Raw genomic sequence first — 19,067 nt, 5'->3', positions numbered from 1 at the left:
TGGAGCCAGCAACCGAGACAGCAGACAGGAGACGAGAAGCCTGCTGTGTGTGGCCTGGTTTGGCAGGGGGCGGGGAAATCATTTCATTTTATATAAGCTGACTTTGAGGGTCGGGTAGTGGAGACATACAATACTGATGCTGCAGACAGAGGCTTGCAGAGATCTGGGAGCACCCACATCAGGAACAGGAAGGATCTGCAGGGCATGGGCGCAGTGTTGGGGGACTTGTCTGTTGGTGTTACTATTACAGAAAGAAGCTTCAGTATGGATATGTGTGTGTGTGTGTGTGTGTGTTCTAGAGAGGGAAGACTCTATGAAGATGTTTTTCTTTTTCCTTCCCCAAAACAAAGGGAAACATATTTAAGAAAATATAGGTTTGAAAACTGTTGACTTATTTTAACCCCACTGTAATCTAAGACTACGTATGTATGTCACAAGTTATTCTATAAACTACAGCCACTGTATTGGCCTTTATTAAATAACAGTAAGTAATCCACTGTTTCATTTCCTGCTAAATGAATGAATTTTAAACCTAACTTTAATTGACTGAAAAATGGGAAGAGATTAAGTAACAGCTGGAGCAACACGAGGACCGGTCGGAGGGCGCTCGCCTCCTGACCCCGAATCGGGACGTGGGGGGCCGTGGGGCCTCACCTCCGAGTCAGAGCTGTCCAGCTCGGCCAGAGTTGGGGCTTTGAGGAGTTTCTTCCGCTGCACAGGCACCTGCTGTGCGGCACCTGCCCCATTTTCTCTTGAATGTGACGTTAAACCTCCATTCACCATCGATGATTCCAGGACATTCTTTGGAGATTCAGGGGTAGCTACCTCTGGTAAAACAAAGGTGAAAGCTTACCTTTTCTTGAGCACAGAAAGGTAATCAGTGAACCAAACACACTTTTCCAAGTACCTGCACTTGGAATCACACCCGAGGTGATATGGCATTTCTACATCATGCAAATACAACACAGAGGCTGGACACAGTAACACCTATGCATATACAACACTTGTGTTAGACATTAACTGTCAGATTCAAATAAAGGAAACCTTTAAATGAATAATTATATATTCACATTTGTAGATTAAAATTTAGAGCTAGAAGAAATACTACAGATAACTGACTCCAACTTCTCTATTTTCCAGAGGCCCAGAGAGGCTAACTTTACTTTTAGCCTCTAAAGAGCTAGTGATCGACAGATCAGAGTAATGGCATGCACATATGGCTGTAAGATCTGAAAGTGGTTTGATTTTAAAATAAAAATAGCTAATAATCTATATGCATATAAACATGAACACAAAGACTCTGGGATACATTCCCTCTGATAAAGCTGATTTTGATTATCCAAAGCTCAAATCTGGATGGGAAGGCAGTGAAAGAAATGTGGCAGCACAGAGCACAGAGCACGGAGTACGGAGTACAGACTACAGAACACAGAACATACAGTATGGAGTACAGTGTACAGAATACAGAATAAGAGCATGTAGCATAACGTATAGAGTATACAGTTTAGAGTATACAGTATAGTTAAGATGCAGATGGTTTGGATTCAAAGTCTAGCTCTAGTTGTTTGACCTTGAGCAAGTTAAATTTTCATTCCTCAACTGTAAAATGGCTAACAACAGAAATGGGCTCGTTGTGAGGATTAAATAAGTTAACAACTGCATATAAAATACTTAATAGTGTGTGTAATAAAGGCAGTGCACAGTAAATGTTAGCAATTATTAACACTAACTTATATCTACATTTGTAAGTGAGTGAACTAAGGCTAAGGGTGATTCAGCCAGTCACACAGCCAGCGCGGCAGAGCTGACACTAGAATCCTTGTCGATACTGATTCTAAAAGGCCACCTTTTTCTGTACTGGAGCCTGTAATCTTCCAATGCAAGTGGAACTAATTTTCTTCATGTATTTCAATAACTAATAATTTTAATAACTAACTACTAAATTAGAGTATTTAAAAGTGAGAAAAAGCAGTCCCTGCATGATTTAACTCACAGACCAGCCCATAACCTGGTTTTTGCCCATGGAGCAGTCTGTGAAACTCCCATGGTCGGGAGTAAAGGGTATGCTGGGCACTGAAAAGACAGGATTAATGCTCGTTTTTTGGGGGGAAGCATTGTACCTGAAGTAACTATAAAATACAAGAATGTTCTATTTATAGTAGCTCCCCTCAACATGTAATAGTTTTATGCTTCAAGTGGAAGAGGTGGATTTCCAGGTAGCATTCAGAATGTAAGTATGTTCTAGTACAGCATTCCTTGACATTATTTAAAAGAATTATGTAAATTATTTATTATAAATGATGTATATCTAACTTAATATTCATAATTTCTGCATATTTTTAGATATCAAGAAGGCCAGGACTAGAACTGCCCTTGTGAACTAGAAGGAAGGGTTTGAGTGAGCAAGAAAGGAATGAGGAAAGGAAAAAAGGAAGGAAGAAGACAGACTTGTCATCAATCATTTATCATTTTACATAAAATGTTTAACAGAAAACCTGACAACACATGAATTAATTTTGTTATTACCTCTCCAGGTATTAAGTAGCTAGAACAAATATATGATTGGGGGACGGGGTGCGCTGAAGGGACAAAAGGGCAAAAGCAGCAAGTTTTTACAAAATTACAAAGGTTAAAATCTTTAAATAAACCTTTCATAAGGTGTAGAGAGCAGTAGGCTGCCACACTTACGAGCGTAATTTAAAAGTCTTCCAGAGAGCAAAGGAGGAAATGATTGGGCTAATTGATTAATTCCTATTCAAGAAAAAAGGTAATGTTTAAATATGGTCTTGAAGTATCTTTTGAAAAATCGTATTCTATAGCACACATTTTTTACACACTTCCTCCAGAGGTTCACGCAGTAGCCACAGCCAGTCTTCCAAGAAAAAGCACGCGCATCTCCCACCGGCCCAACTATCCACACCCAACTGAGGCTCTGCCTGGAGACACAGTGAGCTTCTCCAGGCGGGTCTCACAGGTCCAAGCCAGAGTTTCCCTAAGGGTGAAGTCACCAGTGGTGTGTGGAGGAACACTAACACAGTTTTAATGGTTATATATTTAATGTTTCACAAAAATTATAATTACTATATCAGATACATGATTTTATGGATGTTTTTGCTTAAGAAAATTTTAGAAGTCATTTATGGTAGATTTAAAAAGTTTAAACAGTACTGGTGGCACTTAAGTCTGGTAAAATCATGAGGGTGATGTCTGCACTGAAGTTTAGGGAACACTGTTAAGTGACAGTGGCTGCCATGAGCTAATTTCATTCTCAATGCAAGGGATCTGAGAAATTACCCAGTAGCTCTCTAACTGCCTGAAGACTTTGCTGAGGTTGGTAACTGTACTTGAGCTCACTGACTCAAACTACTGAAATAAACACATAGTACTCAATTCAAAGCTTTGAGATAAATGGAATTAATAGAAGAATATGTTATGTCCCAGTCAGGCTTCAGGATGATCTCCGTATGTAAGACTAAATACTGTGTGTGATTTTATCTAATACTGCATATTTGTAAAAGCCCCAGTTGAACATACTTTTAAGAGATATTTTTAAGTAGTTTGATTACTTATACTTTTCCCTTCAAATGAATGAATCCTCACTATCACTTCAGTGTATCTGGTGAGAAAACCAAACCCTTGGATAAGACTTTAGACTTCTTCTACATAAGACAGAATTTCTGGTGATATTTATAAGTAAGCAAACTATTTAAGATGCTACACAGAGCTTTAGAAGTCATATGCCTCAGGTTCAGAATCTAAAACGCACAACCATGATATTAAATACCTTATCTAATAACTTCTATTATTACATAGTGTAATAATTATGTCTGTTAGATACACCCAGGCTGCTGCCTTATTTAGTTGGAGGAAATACGGCTGAAATAAAGATTGTATATTTAATATTTGCATCAGAAAAATAAATTATACTTACCTTAATTAATGTTGACTGGATTAAGATTTTCCACTAAGAATTAATATTTCTAAAACATACCTGAGCAGCAGAACATACCTCAATGTGTCCTATTCTACACTTACGTGCATTACCTACACTACACGTTTAAATATTTACTCCTTAGTTAGCTAATTTCCCAACTTAGACAAGAAATGCATCCCAATCTTTGCATTTAGGTTAGAAGAATAGATCAGTCTTTTCCATTTATAATTTGGGACATTTAAATTGGTTAGTCAAAATGACACAATGAAAACACAAGAAATCGAGAATGAAGTGTGTGGAAATTGCAAAGTACACTAAGGTACAAAATAAATTATGGCAAATGATAAGCAGTGAAAGCAAATCAAAATTTTTTGTTGCTCCTTTACATCGAGGACGCTCAGCACCAAGAGCTTTCTACCCAACACAAGAACCCATCATATAACCTGTAAGACACGAACACACCTACATACATGTGTGTGGGCATGCACGCCATCCAGGTGAGCCACCTGTGCCTACTTCACGGGAGCCAGCAGCCAGTGTGCTTAGGCAGCGGCCACTCCCAGAGAGCCCGCCAGGGAGGAACATCTTTAGTAGATATTTAGAAGAGAGGGATCTTAGAATGTGTTGCCAACTTTTGGAGATCAGCAGTAACACAGATGTTCTCAAACATTTCTGAGTTTACTTTCCAGACCAAGTTTTTTTTTTTTTTACAAAGTTACTCTGCAAATGGTTGATAAAATAAAAATTGTCAAATGGATAAAGAAAATAGAAAAAGCTCCTCAGTGGTCAGTCAAAAGTAGTAACTGAAGACTATAACATATTTATCTTAGTTTCTTGAAAGTGCAAATATTAGTCATGCCTAAGAGAACTACAAATATACATAGAAATTCAAAGAGCAGTTGGGAACTATTTTAGCAGTTGGAAGATACTCAGTAAATATTCACAGACAGAACATGATACTAGAACTCTCTGGCTCTTTAAATATGAATTTGTATGTAAGATATGCCAACAATTCCATGGCATGTAAAAGAAAATTCTGGAAGGAAATACTAGTGCCAATATCTTATCTCATTTTACATTCAAAACAGCAGCTTCCAAAGTCTAAAATTCTAACGTGCAAAACATTTTATTGGGACTAAGTTGGCTTTGAAAATTTGCTCATATATAATTTAAAATTTCAATTTAAAAGGGGGGCTGATTTTACAGATCAAATTTAATCATTAATAGCTACTTGTTTCACTGTTAGTCCCTGTCTATTTAACAGAAGGGCTCTAAACGTGTACTACAAACCCGGGACACATGATTATATTTTACAACCAAAGCCATTACAACGCTCGTGTGTTTTTAGACTCTTAACCAGCACACAGAACCAGAGTGACAAGGCCCTACGCACAGGAGCACTGGGTACGCAGATAGCTCTTGCCCCTCAACTGAGGAGCAGTCGTCCTCTGAAGCAGCTGACAGTTCTGAGTTCAGCTACCTGAATAACTGAGTGCTTTAGAGAGTAAGAAGTGGCAAAACTTTGTTTCTTGAAAATGTTTTCTATGATCTGAAGGCAGAGTTCTGTTAGACTCTGACCGCTGCTTTATGAGATTGGGGGTGGGGTGGGCACTGTGTTCCATGACCACAAGTGTCACGGTTCTTCCACAGGCTCCTGCAAGGCAACAGATTTATTACAGTTTTAATTTTTTTCAAGTATACTATTTTCAAAGAAACAGAATGTTTTATTTGACTGACCACAGCTTAGAAGAAGCCTTTCAATGTTCTTTTTTGACGTGTTTGAACAAGCAGATGAATGAAATGTATTTCACAGAGACCACAAAACCCATGTCAGGTGTGAAAGTGCTTTTTTTTTTACCTGACAAGTCAAAACTGTAAGACGTGCTAAGTGGCCGCATTGCTGAAAAAAGAAAACAAACAATAAAAAGAAAGTAATTCAGCTGTTAGGATATACAGGGAAGATGAAAAAGGGAGGAGGGTTCAAGACCTGTGGTGGCACATTTCACACTTTAAGGCAGAAGGCAGTGAATAACAATCTGAAATACAATAAAACCATGTGTCTTAGTTTTAATTATATTACTAAGACTTGAAATGGAGTAACAATAAAAGAAAAAAAATAACTTTTAAAGAACATGTTAAAAATGAAAGCATGTTAAAGATACAAACATTTTAGAATCATAGTACAGGACTTTTTACTTAAATATAAAAGAGTTCAAAAGAAAAAACTAGCCATGTTTTAAAACATGATTTTAGGGAACATACAAAATCTTTAAAATTTAACAACAAATGTATTCTTAAATAATTAATTTCAGGATGAAAATGTGGCTCTCTGCATACAGGTGAAACATCTTATAAAAAATCTCATTCAGGTACTACCAGCATCACAAAGTGTCACTAATTCTCTGTTGTAGGCAGTGTAACCTGGCAGTTGAAGCGAGGCCTCGGGAGCCAGAGAGCCTGAGTTTGAACCTCAGCTCTGCCACTTACTAGCAGTGTGATTCTGGGCAAGTTACTTAACCTCTCTGTGCTTCAGTTACTTCATCTGTAAAATGGGAATGATGGTACCTATTTCATGGGATTGTTATAAAAATTAACTGATTCCATACAAGAAAAGGTGCTCAGGATAGTGCTTAGCATATAGAAGAAGTTAAATAAATACAATCTCTTATGAATAAACTTATTTCTTTCCTGTTGAAATCATTTGTTTTAAAAATTTTATTACACATACTAAAAAACACTGAATTGTATATTTTTAATGGGTGAATTTTATGGTAGGTAAATTATATCTCAATAAAGCTGATTAAAAAAAGGTTATTACCAAGGTTTGACGAATTTCGGTATTCATAAGAGTGAGAATTACCTATTTTCACTGTAGCCCCATCCATCCTATGCCCCCGGTCAGGGAGGACAGGTGGCTGTGTGGTCGGAAGGGGAGAGAACCGCAGGTCCACAGGCTTGTCAGGCACAATGTCCCCACAGCTCATGTTTCCGAGGCAGATGGCATACAGTTCTAACACCCAAATTTAACAGAATGAAAGTATCTCTCCATATGCTTTTGGCAGATGTTTTTAAAGGAACAATTTACATTTACAACCCCAAATCTCATAGTATGAGATGTTAGAAAAGGTGTTAGGAAAAAGAAAATGATCAGATATGAACAAAGACTGATGCAAAAGAATACTAATTTCAGACTTAACAGGAAAAAAATGGAGCTAGCCTGTAGAACAATAGGGAAATAGGCGAATAAAAGACAACTTAGCCATGTGTTAGTAATAATGTCCTTATAAATAATGCTGTGGGGGATATTTAACGACGTGGGAAGATGTTCCTGCCCCACACAACGTTACATGGGAGCATCAGACACTGTGCACACAGCTCTTGTCTCCACCTCATGACACACAAGCTCCATCACAGCGCATGCCTCTGCTGGTGAAACTACGGGTAATAGTTCTTCTTTAAACATTTTCCCAATTTCTACAGTGGGTTTCTACTTGCAATTACATGGAGGGGTAAGGTTTTAAAACTATTTAGGGAACTTTTCTTCAAGATAATTCTGCCAACTTTACCCAAACTCCCCAAGGGGAAACTTTATAGTAAGAACTAATGTAGGTCTGCAGAAAGAAGAGCCCAAATCTCTTACTTTCCAATTAAGGTGCAAGATCAATTTGAAAAGTAAGACTCTCATAGAACAATCACTTTCAATAACAGCTCAATTCTGGTTGTTGTGAAACACCAATTCATAAGGTTAAAATAAAATAAGATATACTATACAGAAAATTGATATTTAATTATTCTAAAGTAGATTTCCTGCTAGTTAGCATCTAACTTGTTGAAAATGAAACAGAAGAATATGTATATGACAAGGGCATGTGACACCCCTTGTATGCAACGTGCGGTGTCCCGTTGCCACCCACAAGGACTGCTGGTCTCCCGCACGCTCAGCCCCGGCCACCCCCATGCCCCTGACGGGCTGCTGTCAGCGCTGCAGGGGGAACATGTATCTGCTGCCCCGAGCCTTTCCTCTGTCAGCGCCTGTGGGCGGGGACTCTGACTGCTCGTCTCTCTACTCCAACAGCTGACACGGCTGTTTAATAAACATTTGGAAAAATGAAGGAACTGTATGTCAAATATCATCCAAATCACACAAGCACGTTACGCCTGTCTTGTTCCTTTCTCTGTCCTGTTGGTGCTTCCACTGGAGTTTATAATCCCTCCTCTTTTCTCCTGAAAATCGTGAAGCTTACTTTTCTCATGGTAATATATTTGTTTTGCCTTATAATTTGGTTGAAATCTTTTCTATTACCCCATTATTCCTTCTCAAGGTACAGTAATTTTAAAAAATCCAGTCTTAAGCAGCCGTCCTATGACACGGTTTCCTTATTTTTCCATAGTGGTTCTTACTCTTTGAGGCTGTGGACCCTTTAGGCATCTGAGCAAAGCTATGAACCCCCCTCTCCAGAAAATGCACATACATACACTTTAGGAAATACATACAAATCTGTTATATTTCAAGGGATTCACAGACCGTCCTCAGGCTCATGCAAGGACTCCCAGAATAAGAACTCTCCATTTATGTCGTGTATATGTTCTGGCTCATTATTATATAAATGCTCATATGGGTTTGTTTTAAACATCATTTTAAAGGGAAACACTTGCTGCCATAAAAATCAGACAGGGATAAATTCACACAGCCTGCCCTCACTCTGAAGCTCTCTATGTGGAAGGTACGTGCTATTATTACAACACCTCTGGGAGTACTTTTCATCACTGTCCTTGCAGTGGAGACCAGGACATAACAACCAACAAGACAGACGTGGGCCCTGCTGCCATGGAGGCCACGGTGTGACAGAATGGCCAAAAGTCAAACAAAAGAACATCAGCGCGCAGTGACTGAGAGTCATGGAAGGCAGGGAGAGCCGTTGGAGCAGACGCGACTGACCAGACGGAGAAGAGGAGAGCCTGGGTCAGAGGGGGGAGGACTAGAGAGACCTAGAAGTAAAACCCACAGGGCTTGGCTGTTGGGTAAGAGTCAGAGGTGATGCTGAGCAATCTGTCCTGGGCTCTGAGATGGGGAACCAGGAGGAGACAGTTTGAGGAGAAAGCAGGCAAGGTCACCGGTGGCTGCGGGGCTTGTCCTGCGTGAGGGGCGAGGAGGCCCTGCTCAGCAGACGGCTGCAGGTGTGGGTCTGAACTTTCAGAGAAACCTGCGCTGTAGGGCGGGAGCTGAGGAAACCAGAAACAAACCCTGGAGGAGGATGTGGTTGCTCAGGGAGAGGGAGCCCGGGATAGAAACCGGACGACCAAGCAGGGCCTGAAAGAGGCAGAAGAGGTCGGAGGAGAGAACCAGGAGACAGTGCCACAGGGCCAGCTCCTTTCCTGTTCAGGCGCCACGAGACTGTTTCCCTGAATTCTTTGGGCATCTTTAATCTTACAAATTGGAGGACAGCTGCATAAACAGAAATGTTTACATTTTATAATATGATTTTGCTCTAAATGAAAATCAATGTGTGCTTATAAAAAACATTAAACATAATAAAGGAACGTGAGTAATAAGTGATATCACTAATAACTGAGTCTCTCATCACATAATACCATATCTTCAAACCATAATTAAGACAATATAAACCTGAAGTAAAACTATGTATCACTTATATTTCTAAAACGTAATAACTTATCCATGTATATGTATTACAATTTATAAAGTATTTTGACCATGATCCTATTTAATTCTTCCATGAAAGTCATAATGAAGGTGTAGAGGACTTTTTATCCCCCTTCTGCTGACGAAGAAATCGATGCTCAGAGAGGTGAAGAGACCGTCCTAAAACCACAGCCTAGAGGTCGGCAGAGCTCTGTCCACTACGCAGCGCGGTGCTCTCCTACACTCAGCATCACGGGGCAACAATTTCCTATTCCATGAATCTCAAGTATAGACTTCCAGCATGAGGGGGTGTGTGTGTGTGTGTGTGAGAGGGAGAGGGCCCTGCAGACGGCAGTCTCTCACTGGGCTGCTGTGCTGTCTTCCAGCGACGCCCCGGACTCACCTAACCTGCCGCGTCTGGTTTCCTCTGGTGACACGGGCCGCAGCTTTCTTTCTGCTTTGATTTCTTCCAGGATCCTTTCATGGAGGCTCCGTGGCCGTGGTGGAGTAGGCTTCAGTTTTCTGGCTGAGGCCTTAGAAGAAATATTAATGGCTATAGAGACTTGCTTGCATAGTTGTCCTTAAATAATTTTTACCGAAGTCCACTCATACAGTACATTATGAAATTATGTTTTACTGATTGCAACACTGCTTGATAAAAGACCATTTTCAAGCAATAGGGAGATTATTGGATTTCACAGTGGTTCAGTCACATGTGCTCAAGTAACTTTAAGGAGTCAGCTTTGCTGCAGCTGTAGTCATCTTCCCTACGTGCTACTATGACAGGCAATCCATTGAAATGTAAGCTGTACGTTACCTATTACGATTATTGTTTTTGAAAGTAACGTTTTTGAGTAAGTCATCACAACCTTCTTAGATTATTATCTTCGTTCTATAATTGAGGAAATACAGGCTCAGGGAGGCCGATCAACTCTCTCAGAGACGTGTGGCCACTAGGTTGTGTAGCTAGTGTGCAAATCCGGGCCCATCTGACTCCACGCTCTTTCTGCTCCACCATGACCCGCCTTACTAAAATTATTTCCCACATGGCCTCTTTCCCTTATTTTAAAACTGAACATACATGGGGTTTGAGAGGCCTTGGTGAGCACTGGCTGTGGAGCTGGGGGGAAGTAAGTGTAGAGCAGAGGAAACGCAAACCAACATTCAAACCAGATCAGAACACCCTGATTCCATGGTCACTAGAAAGAACCCCGTCAACAGAGGAAGATAAATAATACAAAAGAGGAGGTACAGCAGGGTGGATTTACTGTAAAACAGTATCAAAATGACAATTTAATCAAGGTGAAGTGTTTGCACCATAAAGTAAACAGGGAGGGCAGCCCACACCAGGAACTACTTGGTATCATATTCAGCTGTTATTCTAGGAGGTATTTGGCCAGATTTTGCACCATAACTCAGGTTGTTTGAGTTAAAATATCCTAAGACAGCCTGTATTGAATAATTTTAAGTACTTTTTTGTGACTTAAAATGTAATTTACAGTTGGGCTTCTTATTTCTGAGAATGAAAGCTCAGTGTAAATACTCCTTTAAGAGCTGAGTTCTAGAGGTCACAGGCTAGAGGAGAATACTTCATTATGTGCTCTCCAAACAAGGGGAATATGTCAAATTACGTACTGGATTTAAAGGAGGTCTTGATCTGATGAAGTCCAGGATGATTTCATGAGCACTTTTTTTTAACCGAGGGGGAATATCACCATTCACCTGAAAGGAGACAAAAAGCAGAAGATTCATGTGACTACAGGATTATCATTATAAGTTTCTGGGTACGTATGTCAACATATGTCACTTCAAAATTACTGAAGTGGAATCTGGCTCCACCAAGGATGCATTTCAAATCAATAAAAATGGAGAGTAAATGGCTGAATGATTCAGAGCAAAAATAACTATGCAGAATTGAAGAAACTCCACATCCACTTTAGTTCTATATTTGGGGAAATTATATATAAGATGCATCCTTCCAACAAAAAGTTTCTACAATTATGAATGTGAATGGAAAAAGTAATACTACGCTTAATTACTGTATAATTTCAAATGTCTTTGGGACTTCCCTGGTGGCCCAGTGGTTAAGACTCTGTGCTTCCACTGCAGGAGGTGCAGGTTTGGTCCCTGGTCAGGGAGCTGGGATCTCACGTGCCAGGTGGTGCAGCCAAAACAACAAGAACAAAAAGTCTTTTACCTCTTATTTTCATCCTTGTACAAAATCTTGGTAATGGGAAGGAGTGGGGACATGGTTCACATTCTTAGACAAAGCTGAGGCTCAGATCGAGGTGGTGTCTGCCCCCTTCACAGGGTCAGTGAGCAGAAGAGCTTGGCAGGGGCCTGGTCTGACTCTCTTGCCCTAACATCTTCTCTTTTTAAAGAAACAAGTTACAAAAATTTTAAGAAATTTAAGAAAAACCCACCAAAAAACCCCCACCTAAACTCACATTCTGACCACTCAGAAGGCACAGTTGTGGTGACCATAAGTCATACTTATTTCCCAACCTCATATGAAAAAACAGAACTGCTAGGCACTTTCTGTCATTATTCTCATAAAAGATAGATGAAAAAAGAAAGGTTAACAAATTACAAATTTAAAAAACTGATGAATACCTTAAACTTCTCAAAATCCAGAAAATCAGCATACTATTTTTATTATGAACTAACTGCCTGAAAAAACCTCTATAATACTTTTTCACTCTACTTTGGTGACCTACTCTTTATCTTGTCATATTCTAATAATTTTATGATATCAATTTTATTGGAGAGAAAAAAGATAATTTGTTTATTCCTCTAGCACCAATGGTTGATATTTTTTTATTTTGATAGGTTAGAAAGGTTTCTTTAAGCTTCATAATTTGTTATTGGAACGTCATGCCCAATTTTAGAATTATCGTAAAATTTGGTCAAACTTTTTAAAAGTATTTTCTTATCTGAATTGTAAGACTTCAGGGCATGGACAGTTTTGTTATGTACTTCCCAATCTTAATTACTGTTTTAATTGCTCAGGATCATTAATCAATTGGTTATTAATTTTTTATCGCAGCTGTATGAGTTTTGATTTTTTGTCAATGTCACTATTTTGTGTCACCTGAGAAATGAATTAAAAAAAAAAAAGAACCTGAACTGCTGCTCCCAGGCCCAGTGGCTGCCCCCCACAAATGCGACCACTCAGGGTGTGTGACAAGCCTGCTGACATCATCCACTCCCCTTTTCCCTTGCCCCGCGCCCCCCAGTCCTGAGTGAGGACAGAACAGCCCTAAGGTTAGAGTTAGGAGTGAAAGCTGCCTGAGCCGAGCCAAGCTTGTGACCGCTAGTACTTGGTTTAAGGAGGGCGTGTACCCAAGCAGCAGAGCTGGGGGCCTACCGTGGCACCACTCTTTACCCATGGACTTCTTGTTACACAAGACTTTTAAAAAAATCCTTATTATATGAACAACTTAATCAGACCTTTCTATTCTACTCCTGAACAGGATAACACATATCTTTCTAGCTATTTTTTTTAATTGGCGCTTTTTAAAATTAATTTTTTTTTATTTTATTTTTGGCCGCACTGGGTCTTCATTGCTGCACTCAGGCTTCCTCTAGTTGTGACGAGCAGGGGCTACTCTTCGTTGCGGTGCGCGGGCTTCTCATGTTGTGGCGCACGGGCTGTAGGTGCGCGGGCTCAGTAGTTGTGGTGCGTGGGCTCAGTAGTTGTGGCTCACGGGCTCTAGAGCACAGGCTCGGTAGTTGTGGCACACAGGCTTAGCTGCTCCGCAGCATGTAGGATCTTCCCGGACCAGGGCTCAAACCCGTGTCCCCCGCATTGGCAGGCAGATTCTTAACCCCTGACCCACCAGGGAAGCCCTCTTTCTAGCTATTTTTCGTATACTTTTATTTTAATGTTCTTTCCATCACAACAGCAGGGTTGAATGAGATAATGGAGTCAATACGGCCAAGGTTGTAAGTTCCATTCCCCAAACAAGCACATTAACATCAGTTTCCTCACTAGTCAGAAACTGGATACTGGATCTCAATTACAAAATGTGTGTCAGCGCTCATGAGGGAGCTGGCAGACCAGTATTGATGTGAGTCAGTCAGTCAAAGTCCTTACTAGCAGGAGGAAAAGTAACAGCAAATTCCATTCTGCTGCTGGGTCAGTGAAATTACTTTTTTAAAATATAAATACAGAACACATCCTGAAACAAGCTCTCTGAAGCTGCAACAATAAATGATTTCTAGATGAACACAAATAGTAGGCCCATAAGTAAATGAGACCAGTTATAGAACTTGATCTTACTTTTGAGCCACAATACCTTAAACAAATAACTTCTATATAAAAAATGTTTAAGTTTCTACATCTTTATTTTTGTTTTGAATTTTATTTATTTATTTTTGTACAGCAGGTTCTTATTAGTTATCTATTTTATACATATTAGTCAATCCCAATCTTCCAATCGTATATGTCAATCCCAATCTCCCAATTCATCCCACCACCACCAACCCCCTGACTATACATTTTACAAGGATCTTTCATTACACTGGACTAGTCTTCTCAAATAATTGGTTTATACTTAAGAAAAAAGAGGTTAAGACAATTAGAAATAAAATGCCTCCTCTGTTAGGCTTCTATTAATCAAAGAAAGACAAAGTTTTCAAGAGCTCAAAAACATCAGAAAAACAACAGATCATCTGATCAGGCTTTAGACCAAGGTAAATAAATAGAGGGAACTTGGTAATGCTTTAAAAAAAAAAGACCTTTAATGAGATATAATTCACACATAAAATTCACCCTTTTATTTATTTTTTTTGGCGGCACCACTCGGCATGTGGGATCTTAGTTTCCTGACAGGGAATGAACCCATGCCCCCTGTAGTGGAAGCACGGAGTCTTAACCACTGGACTGCCAGGGAAGTCCAAAATTCACCCTTTTAAAGTGTACAGTTCAGGGTTCTAAGTAGTCACAAGGTTTTGCAATCACTACCAATAACTTCAGAGAAATTTTATCATCCCAAAAGTATATGCTGCACCCATTAGCACTCATTCCTCATTCTTCCCTCCCCGCAGCCATTGGCAGCCACTAATCTACTGTCTTACTGATGTGCCTACTCCGGAAATTTCAAATAAATGGAACCCCTCATACATTATGTAGCCTTTTGTGTCTGGCTTCTTCCACTTAGCATGTTTTCAAGGTTCACACAGGTGGTAGGATGTATTGGTACTTCATTCCTTTTTATGCCTGAATAATATTCCATTGTATATTACCCACTCATGAGCTGATAAACATTTGGATGGTTTCCTCTTTTTGGTTATTATAAATATGCTGTGAACATTCATACATAAATTTTTGTGTGGACAAATGTTTTCATTTCTCTTAGGAGTGCATGTAATGGCTGGGCCGTAAACTCTATGTTTAACATCTTGAGGAATTAGCAAACTATTTTCCCAAGTGTGCACCATCTTACATTCCCACCAGTGATATGAAAGTTCCAATGTCTCCACATCCTCACCAGCATGTTATTTTTTGTGTTTTTTATTTTAGCCACTCTAGTAGGTGTAAAGTAGCATCTCATTGCAGTTTTGATTAGCATTTCTCTAATGACTAATAATGTTAAGCATCTTTTCATGTGCTTATTGGCCATTTATATATCTTCTTTGGAGAACAATTCAAATTATTTGCCCACTTTCCAACTGGGTTGTCTTTTTTATTGTTGAGTTTAAAAAATTCTTTATATGTCCTGGATACAAGTCCCTTTTTGGATATATGATTTGTAAATATTTTCTCCCATTTTGTGGGTTGTCTTCACTTTCTTTATATTGTCTTTTAAATCACAAAAGTTTTAATTTTCGATCAAGTCCAATTAATTTTTTTCTTTTGTTGCTGTACTTTTGTTGTCATATCTAAGAAAGCACTGCCTAATCTAAGATCACAAACCTGTTTTCTTCTATGAGTTTTATAGTTCTAGTTCTTAAATTTAGGTCTTTCATCCATTTTGAGTTAACTTTTATATATAGTATGAGGTAGCAGTCCAACTTCATTCTTCTGCTTGTGAATATCCACCTGTCCTGGCATCACTTGTTGAAAAGACTGATATTTCCCTTTTGTCTTGGGATCCCACAGAAATCAACTGACAACAAATGAAGGGAATTATTTCTGGACTCTCAATTCTATTCCATTGATCTATGTTTATCTTTACGCCAACGTCACACTGTCTTGATTACGGTTTCTTTGTAGTAAGTTGTAAAATTAGGAAGTGTGAATCCTCCAACTTTGTTCTTTTTTCAAGATTGTCTTGGCTATTCTGGGTTCCTCGTAATTCCATGTGACTTTTAGGATCTGCTCATCAATTTCTGAAATGACTGGCCAGGGAGCAGTGGCAGCACCACACGGGCATGGAGCGCGGTGCACTGGGCACCCGGGCGCGACCACCACGGCCACCTCCCTCAGCGGGGTTGCCCGTTCGGGGCGCCCACCTGGTTACGCAGTCCTCGGGGCACCCACGCCCCGCGCCTAGCCGTTGCCGCAGCTGCCGGAAGAGGCGGTTCAGCAGCCGGCCGGGCTCTGGAGCAGCCGGCCAGGCTCTGGAGCACCCAAGCCCGCTTCAGGAAAGCGGCTGCCGCTCCTTGACTACTGGCAGCCGGACGCCGGCAGCCGACGATCTACATCTTTACTTTTAAAGGTGAGTTATTTGAAGTTCTCTGTTAGAATTAAAGCATTTTACCATAACATTTTGAAAAAATTCCATTGAAATGTTTTGTACTTCTATAACTTAATGTTCTAAATATAATCCCATATGGCTAAGCCATTCAATTCCCATGAGCATCACAAATATACAAAAAAAAAGTGGATTACTATGGTATAGTTACGTAGTTTAAACCTGAGGATTAAATTAAGAACATCTTAGCATACTGCTTCAGATACAGATAGACTATGTGTGAAAATCCTTTGTGTTTACTCTTTACAACAAAATTTTTTTTAAAGAAATTAGAAAGTGGCATTATATTGATAACAGTAAAATTTTTAAAAAAATATATCCAGTTTTTGAATGATTAAATATGAGTAGCTGAATTTCCACTCTCATTTGTCAGGTACATATATACATAAAAAGGAACTAATCAAAATCTTAGCCTGTTAGACTAAAACTTGAAAACTTCCCCCATGCGAAACCAATCACCACTAGAACTGCCATCTGCCTAGTCCCCTGCACAGAGGCTCAGTATAAACGTATCCAAGTGAACTGCATGGAATTAGCCAGACAGAGAAAGACAGAAAAAGGAAAACAATAATGGGTACCACAAAGTAGTAACATGTTCTTCTTTACATACTACTCACAACCTCCAAACTGTATAAACATGCACAAAACAGGAGTCCCAGAGGGACTGGAAAGACAAGAAAGGACAAAGAAAATGTGAAGAACTAATGGCTAAAAACTTCCAAAATCTGATAACAATACAAATCTACTCATCCAAGAAGCTCTATAAACTCTAAGCAATAAACTCCAAGAGAGCCACAACAGAACACATTATAGTCAAGTTGTTGAAAGAAAAATATTGAAAGCAGCAAGAAGTGACTATCACATACAAGGGATCCTCAATCAGATGAACAGGTGATTTCTCACTAGAAACCATAAAGGCCAAAAGGCAGTGAGATAAGTTTAAAGACAGAAAAAAACACTGTCAACCAATAATTCTATACCCAGAAAAACTCTGCTTCAAAAATGAAGAAGAAATTAAGACATTCCCAGGCAAACAAACACTAAGGGGGTTCATCACTAGTAACCCTGCCCTAAAGGGAGTTGTTCAGGCTTAAAGAAAAGGACAGTAGACAGAAATTTGAAGCCATGGGTTGTGGAATTACACATTTGTAACTTTTCTGTGAGCTTACTGTATTTTCCAACTTTTCTATATTGAGAAGAACATTTTCAACAAATAAGATTACCGAAAAACAACCATTTGAGTCTATTAACAGTTTTCTTTGTTACTTACCATCACTTTTCGCAGAGTGTATCTTTTAGATCGAATGTCATCCATTAGCATCTCATAAGGGGTGAGCTGATATTCAATGGGCAGAGGGTTGTACTGCCGCTCTTGGACCTTCTTGAGTTTTACTCCATTCCGCAAATCCCTCATCACCTGCACCCAGAATCGAGCCTGAAAGAGCCAAGGGTGGAGAGACATCCATGAATAAATTTACTAGTTTCTTCTAAAGACCTATAGTCGTAAAGAAAATATTAAGAGCTTGGATTACAAAACACCAAGCAAACCAAAGAAAAACGATTTTAAAAATTAGATTTTAGGGTACTAAAAAGCAGGTAGGATGCCAGCAGAGAATCCACCAGCTCTAACTGCGGGGACACCTGGATAAAACCCTAACTCACCCCCTGTGCTACCTGCATCCATGGCCTCAGTTCCTCAGGCCCTCATGTTCCACCTATCAGGTGGCTTTGCTCACTGAAGAGGTGAGTGTTTCTCACACTAGACTTTGGGTTTGGCTCTATTACTCGCTTGGCACTGGAATTTTAGTGGATGCGACATGACCAAAGGCTTCAACAACAAACACACAATGGCTTGTCCCTCTGCTCCTGTCACTGCCATGACAACATCACGCTTGGGTTGGCACGAGGCACACTGGCAGGATTATCCAGGAGAAGGACGATGCACAGAGTAGAGCCACCACTCTGATCTGCAGACTCATGAGCTGAGTAAATGCTACCACTTAATGCCGTGGTACTTTGTAGTGTTCAGTTACGCAGCATTACTGTTACCACAGCTAACTGATACAGCCATCTACTGCTATTTGACATCCAGCAAGTTGCTTCCCCTTTCTGAACCCTGGCTTCCTCATCAATAAAAGAAAATGGCACTTTATAACTTGTTGAGATGATCAGAGCTGATGTATAGTGTTCTGCACATAGAAAATGCTCAAAAATGACAATTTTTATGTTATTATTATCTCTGCACAAATTAATTTAATATCAATGTTCTTATCTACGAATAATAGCAAGTTGCTCTGCCTGCCCTTCAAGAAAATGAAATATATGTGAAATATTTATTATAATTTAAAATATATTAAATGCGTTAATATTATTATACTTTAACCCTTTTATTTTCCTGCCTATAAGCTATCATATTCTCGGCTTCAGTAAAGAGAAAATCAATATGATATTTAAGTGAAATATTATAGGTTGTTAAACATTAATAAGTGGCTCAATAGCTACATAATATATTTATTAAAAATCAAGTGACATATTTCATAAGAATTGCCTACATAACTGATTGAACTTCTCAAAAATGTCCTCAAAAAACGATTTGTGATTTTTAAAAAATGTATACCATTTCTTATTCCCAAAAGGATTTGAGGTACTTAATATTGTGGTATAGCCATCAGAACATCTTCTAAAATATTAACATTTAAGACAAGTTCTTAGATTCTGCCATTAAAAATATCCTAATATAAATCCCTAAAATATTTAGATCTCTCCTTTGGGAATGCTCGTCTCAACTTCTCTT

At 39.3% G+C, this 19,067-nt stretch overlaps 1 protein-coding gene across 2 annotated transcripts in view; it reads right to left on the bottom strand.

The window, feature by feature from the left end:
* The window catches only part of SPIRE1 (spire type actin nucleation factor 1), a 213,904-nt gene that overhangs the window by 26,541 nt on the left and 168,296 nt on the right, over positions 1–19,067 (bottom strand). For both annotated transcript variants that reach the window (XM_068563759.1, XM_068563760.1), the window contains exons 6-9: positions 17,544–17,708; positions 11,211–11,297; positions 9,979–10,108; positions 655–827 (exon numbers count right to left, since the gene is read on the bottom strand). In XM_068563759.1, coding sequence (XP_068419860.1) covers positions 655–827; positions 9,979–10,108; positions 11,211–11,297; positions 17,544–17,708 — 555 coding nt within the window. The remainder of the gene's footprint in view (positions 1–654; positions 828–9,978; positions 10,109–11,210; positions 11,298–17,543; positions 17,709–19,067) is intronic.

Source organism: Eschrichtius robustus, chromosome 14, assembly GCF_028021215.1.
Source record: "Eschrichtius robustus isolate mEscRob2 chromosome 14, mEscRob2.pri, whole genome shotgun sequence".
Lineage (NCBI taxonomy): Eukaryota > Metazoa > Chordata > Mammalia > Artiodactyla > Eschrichtiidae > Eschrichtius > Eschrichtius robustus.
The sequence above is the reverse complement of the archived record's forward strand: the minus strand, read 5'-3'. Positions and strand labels throughout refer to the sequence as shown.